This window comes from Sebastes umbrosus, chromosome 23, assembly GCF_015220745.1.
Source record: "Sebastes umbrosus isolate fSebUmb1 chromosome 23, fSebUmb1.pri, whole genome shotgun sequence".
Classification (NCBI taxonomy): domain Eukaryota; kingdom Metazoa; phylum Chordata; class Actinopteri; order Perciformes; family Sebastidae; genus Sebastes; species Sebastes umbrosus.
This window is the reverse complement of record NC_051291.1, coordinates 3,498,752-3,504,751: the sequence shown is the minus strand read 5'-3', so window position 1 is coordinate 3,504,751 and position 6,000 is coordinate 3,498,752. Positions and strand designations below refer to the sequence as shown.

The window sequence follows — 6,000 nt, the reverse complement described above, 5'->3', positions numbered from 1 at the left end:
ATAATAAAAAAAAGAAAAATCCAGTTTAAACTCTTGGCTTTCTCTTTTTTTTTTTCTGTAGATTGACACCCACAGTTGAAATAACCGGGTGCTCATCGTGGCTGAGCACAAATGTGGAAGTCGACTGTCCCTCGTCAGACACGTCCTGCCTGCACGTATATGAAAAGTTGTATTCGAAAATGTTATACATCCATTAAAAAAAATGACTATTTGATGTGTTTAAAATATATATATGGATCCAACTTGTATGATTGTTTATCACTTTATCACCACTGATGACCAAGTTGGCTACTGCTCTTTAAAACTCTTTTTTTCGATTTTAATATTGCACCATTGTAATGTAAAAAATATGCGTTCTGGGTATATACCATTTTGGATGAATAAAACTTTTCATACGTCTGTGTGCACTATTAGAGGTGTCTGGTATAGCGATGGAGGTTCAAAGGTTCCTGGTGTCCTTGCAACAGCGCAGCTCTCTCTCTTGGGTCTCATAGCGCCGACTCCAGCGAGGAGTCCAGCTGGTCGTCGTGGTGACTGGTGCTGTCGCTGTCGCAGCTCTGCGTGCTGGAGTAGTTAGCGGCCTCCTGCAGCCGTAGCAACATGTTCATCTGGAAATGCAACGTACAGACAAAGAAACGCCTTAATGATATATAGAAATGTTTGGTATAGATAATGCTGCACAGACATACTTCAATTAATCACATTATGTATCTGTTCAAAATGTACCTTAAAGGGAGATTTGTCAAGTATTTAATACTCTTATCAACATGGGAGTGGACAAATATGCTGCTTTATGCAAATATATGTATATATTTATATTGTAAATCAATTAACAACACAAAACAATGACAGATATTGTCCAGAAACCCTCACAGGTACTGCATTTAGCATAAAACAATATGCTCAAATCATAACATGGCAAACTGCAGCCCAACAGGCAACAACAGCTGTCAGTGTGTCAGTGTGCTGACTTGACTATGACTTGCCCCAAACTGCATGTGATTTGTGTTTTTTTTATTTTTGTAAATCCTGTACTCACGTTGCATATTATAATCAGGTTTTGTCCTTTGACAGTTCAAATATGATTATTCAGATAAGACGACTGCATCCTCAGCAATGCTGACAAAGAGAGAGCGAGGCAGCGTTACTTTGTGCTGTTCTACGACGGGTGAATTCCCCCCTCAAACTGCACGTCAAACAACATCTGATCTGGCGAAAATAAGCAGACCAACCACTATCTTTAAAAACACCTGTTATAAATGTAAAGTGTTATGACTCTCAAACTTTGTCTCCATACTTTAGAACATGTGGTAAAAAAGCACTTGCGGTAAATCACCGCAATAAAACTGCAGAACTTCTCATCCCTGCAACTGAGCTAATGGACTAAATAATGCACATGAGCTGCTGCATCTGGCGAATCGCTTCAAGTGTTCCTGAATATGAGACTTGGCACACCTGCACTAAAAACTGGTCTCGCCTAGACGGACACACACACTCGCCAGTTGTTGCTGGATGACTACCCTTTGTCGTCTTGGGCTGCAATAACCCACCAAATGGAAATCCATTCTGTCTTTCTCTCTCCGTCTGTCTACCCTCGCTGAATAGTTCTGCCTCCTTCCGCCAAGGTAACACTCATTCTCCTATGTTGTCTTAAATGCTATACATGAACTAGAAACTCCTTAACAGAAGTATCACTACAGTAGTTTTGTGTATACGTCTTCCTCACCAGCGGGTCTCCCTCCGTGTCGCTCTGAGACACCTGCTTGGACGAGGCCCCCTCCTTGGACGAGCTGTAGCCGTCGTATCCTACGTCCTCCGGCCTCAGCTGGAGCAGCGACTGGCCGTCCTGCTGCAGCGAGGCGGCGTTCCACGGATACGTGTCGTTCACCCACTTGGACGGATCCTCCCATGCTGCTCTCTTGCCGTATAGCTGCAGGTGTGTCAAAGGGGGACGAAGAGGAGGTATGAATAATTTGGGAGGGAAACGGACGCAAGCAAAGAAAGATATTCTTACCCTATATCAGTGAATGACCCTTGTCTGTACTGTATTATATTATTGGACCATTATTATTGGTTCAATTACAAATTGCAGCAACTTCAAGTTCATTTCAAGTGTTGCCAGGACGTACCTGAAGCCCTTCCCTGACAGCCTCCAGCAGGTAGGGCACCACGGAGTAGTTCCACAGGTCAGTGAACCAAACCCGAGAGCCTTCTACATCCAGGGGACACGACAGGAAGAGACGGGGGCCTGTCGAGGGACAAAAGAGTCCAGGTGATGAGCATTTGTTGAATGGAAGGTGGAAAGACCAAAAGACACGGAGCAGAATCTCAACACACACGTTGCCAAAAAAGTGTACGTTATATTTAGAATATTATCTGAAAGGGTTACCATACTCACTTACACGTAACCAAAGACTCAATATTAGTGTGTTCAGTAGACAGACTACACTATACTAGCTTCGGTATCTGTCTAATAGTACAAACACAAGCGAGGGAGAGAGAGAAAGAGAGTGTGTCGGTGTGTGAGACTGACCTATGGTGACATCGGAGGAGCTGTGCGCCTCCAGGAAGCCGTTGAGGTGCTGCCACGTCTTGGGGATCCAGTCGATGATCTTAATCAGGTCATTGCTGCGCATGTTCTTATCGATCTCCGTCTCTATCAGCTTCCGCCGCAGGAAACGGCCCAGGAAACCTTTGACCGGCTCGGTGTGGTTGGTACACAGCACCCACCTACGACAGGACACACGATCGATGGTGAAACAGAGGCTGATAAATCAGCTCAACAATAAACCACATCAAAGCAGCTCAGAGATTTGGCCTTATTTCACTTTCCCATAATATATTCATATTAAATTCATGTCTGGCCCATGATGAGCTTTCCCCTAATGACTTTATATTTGCCAAATCATCAGCTAGTCAAACATGCCAAGCAGAAATGATTCCCACTCAGAGCAAGCATTATGGTCTAATCATTTCCATTTAACAAGCTAATTATCTGAGAGATGTAATTACAGCGCTGCCTGTGAAAGTGCCTTTAGTTTACAATCTGGGAGAAGTAAAATGTTGACAGAGAAGTGAAATCACAACACATTATCTGACAGGTGAGATGATGCAAAGCAAATACAAGTCATTTATCTGTGGGACCAATAACATCTGCACACATTATTAATAATCACAATATGATGAGTGAAGGCCTTTACACACCAGGAGCGTGACAAATAAACAACATGAAAATGCGAACTTGCATGCGAATATTATATGTCTAAAGCTTTTATTTTGAAAGGTAAGAACAGAAGAAGTGGATCTGGTCTGCGCTGCCTTTATCAAGTTTGAAAGGAGTAATAAAGTTTGCCGTCTTGGTTCGGAAAAGTGGACAACCTCCGGGTCTGAAATGTGAAGCCAACACCTTAAACTTGCATTCTTTCTAATAGCCAGCAGGGGGCGACTCCTCTGGTTGCAAAAAGAAGTCTGAATGTATAGAAGTCTATGAGAAAATGAGCCTACTTCTCACTTGATTTATTACCTCAGCAAACATTGTAAACGTGAGTTTACGGTACCACAGCGTTGTCCGGTCTGGGAGTTGTCCGTGTTTCCATCTTAGAACTTTAACCCTTTCACGGTGTGTTTTCAGTTCATGAAAGTTCATTTTAACATTTTGGTCGCCTAAAAAATTTGTATTCAGCTTTCGGTTGAACTTAGCTCCACCCTCTCGTGTCACTTCCGGTATCAATAAACCAAGATGGCGATGGCCAAAATGCCGAACTCGAGGCTACAAAACCGTAGTCGAAAAAACAATGGGAGACGTCACGGAGTTCAAACAGTGACATTTCTGAAGAAGTCAAGGTTGTAGTTAAAGTGTGTGTCACAAACCTGAAGTTGTGGTGCAGCTCAAGGTTAGGAGAAGAGGAAACACCCTGGTTCATGGTCCCGATAACATAAGGGCTGGAGAGAGACAAAGATAAGTGAGAAAATGAGTGGGGATGCTGACAGCTGAAATTAATTGCAAAGCATTGCTGAAAATGCAGAAATGTAAAATGACTTGCCTGAAAAAATGTTTAAGACCAAATGCAATGCAGTAGCATTTCAAAGAGGAGTATGTTTAAGAGGATTTGAAGATTTTCTCCATTGAGTTACATTGTAAAAACAAATGTGAAAAAAGCTTAATATTTTAAAAAGTATAAATAGTTGAAACAAGAAAAGTCATATCACTAATGTCCTTAAAGAGCTGAATATTTTGATGGTTGAATGGTTTCTGTAGCTGAAAGTATGCAGAAGTAGTTAAAGTCCAAAAAAAGTATGGAAGAAATAGTTGAAGAAGTTGAAAAAACTTTAGAAGAACAATACTGGGAATGCCGAATCAAAAATCAATCACTAAATGTAGATTAAAACGGCTGCATCACGTTGCCGTGTTAGGCCTGTCATTTTTTTAAAAATGTCTTATTCTGACATTATAAATCTTTTAGTTAAGATTTTATTGATTTTTTTTTAATACAATGCCCGTCTTTACTCACCATTTGTGGTACTTGCAGTTGAGGAAGCCGTTGAATATGTCACTGAGGGAGCCGATGTGGTGGAGGTTGTCCAGGATCACCACAGTGGGGAGCTCTGTGTCCGTGTCCTCAGAGTTACACTGCTCTGCCAGGTTGGACAGATACTGACGCAGGTCCTGGGGAAGAAATACCAAGAGGTTTTCATTTGCATGCAATTTTTTTTTAACTTAAATGGAGCAATATGATCTGAGTCCCTGCGTCTTTTTTAAAAATTTATGTTAAACTCTAGTTATTTAAATGAAAGCCTTACAGCTCTGTATGCTCACTCCTGTTCGTGCTATTCTCCCTCTGGACAAACTTTACTATAATTAAAATTACAATGTCTTTTTTTTTTTTTAACATACAGCTACTGGTGATGCATGTCACATTCTGGAGTTATTTAAATGCTAGTATGACTCTATAGGGAGAAACCCATGGTAGGAGAGGCAGAGAGACCATTCTCAGTGGCAGAATGAAAATGTAATGCAACCAGGTGCACATATTTGAAGATCTGTTAAAGGGATAGTTTGGGTGTTTTGAAGTTGGGTTGTATGAGGTACTTATTCATAGTCAGAGTATTACCTACAGTAGATGACAGTCGGCACGCCCAGAGTTTGGAGAAACAGACAGGAGTTACCGCACAGGAGCAAATTAATGTACTGCTGTGGACGGGCCGACAGCAAAACGTATTTTAGACACCTAAAAACTTCAATATCAGTTAAAGTGCACGCTATATTTAGAATATTTTCACCGGTTTACCTTGCCGTCGGGGGAACTGAAGCCGTTGTATAAAAATCGATGCTCTCTTTTCACCAGACTCCACTGACAAAAACTGTAATTTTGCCTCGCAGAACATGGGAGTTGCTGGTCGACCGCTCGCTGCCTCGATTGGTTAGTTTGTTTGTGTTATCTTGTGACTTTGGTGTTTTAAAGGGTTAGTTTGGAGTCATCAAAGTCACACAATAACACTAATAAAAGTAACCGATCAAGGCAGTGGGAGACCAACAAACCCCCCGTGTTCTGCGAGGTAAAATTACTGTTTTTGTCAAAGGAGTCTGGTGGCTTTGAAGAGAACGTAGCTTCAGTTCCCCATTTGGAAAAGGCTGTCTGTCGGCAAGGCAAAGCGGTGTAAATATTCTAAATATAGCGTACACTTAAACTGATTTTTGACACGTTTTCTTGCCGGCCCCGTCCACTGCAGTACGTTGCTTCGCTTCCGTGCTGGTACTCCTGTCTGCTTCTCCAAACTGGGAGGGTGCAAACCGTCATCTACTGTAGGTAATACACTGACTATGGAGAAGTACCTCATACAACCCCACTTCAAATCATCTGAACTTTCCCTTTAATATGTCCAGGTGATATACAAAACCATGTCTGGTAGATTGGTGGTCGCTTTTCACCATCAAAAGTCTCCTTCTACATGCACATGCATTGTTGAAAGGCATTCTGGGAGATGTAGGAAGTCAGTAAA

The 6,000-nt window shown here is 41.9% G+C and overlaps 1 protein-coding gene across 13 annotated transcripts in view; it reads right to left on the bottom strand.

The window, feature by feature from the left end:
• Positions 1 to 315: 315 nt before the first annotated feature.
• Positions 316 to 6,000, bottom strand: part of nav3 (neuron navigator 3) — a 227,489-nt gene continuing 221,804 nt past the window's right edge. For all 13 annotated transcript variants that reach the window (XM_037760193.1, XM_037760198.1, XM_037760195.1 and 10 more), the window contains 6 exons: positions 4,512 to 4,666; positions 3,871 to 3,942; positions 2,534 to 2,730; positions 2,130 to 2,248; positions 1,727 to 1,930; positions 316 to 608 (listed from right to left, as the gene is read on the bottom strand). In XM_037760193.1, the coding sequence (XP_037616121.1) occupies positions 489 to 608; positions 1,727 to 1,930; positions 2,130 to 2,248; positions 2,534 to 2,730; positions 3,871 to 3,942; positions 4,512 to 4,666 (867 nt within the window). In that variant the 3' untranslated portion in view covers positions 316 to 488. The remainder of the gene's footprint in view (positions 609 to 1,726; positions 1,931 to 2,129; positions 2,249 to 2,533; positions 2,731 to 3,870; positions 3,943 to 4,511; positions 4,667 to 6,000) is intronic.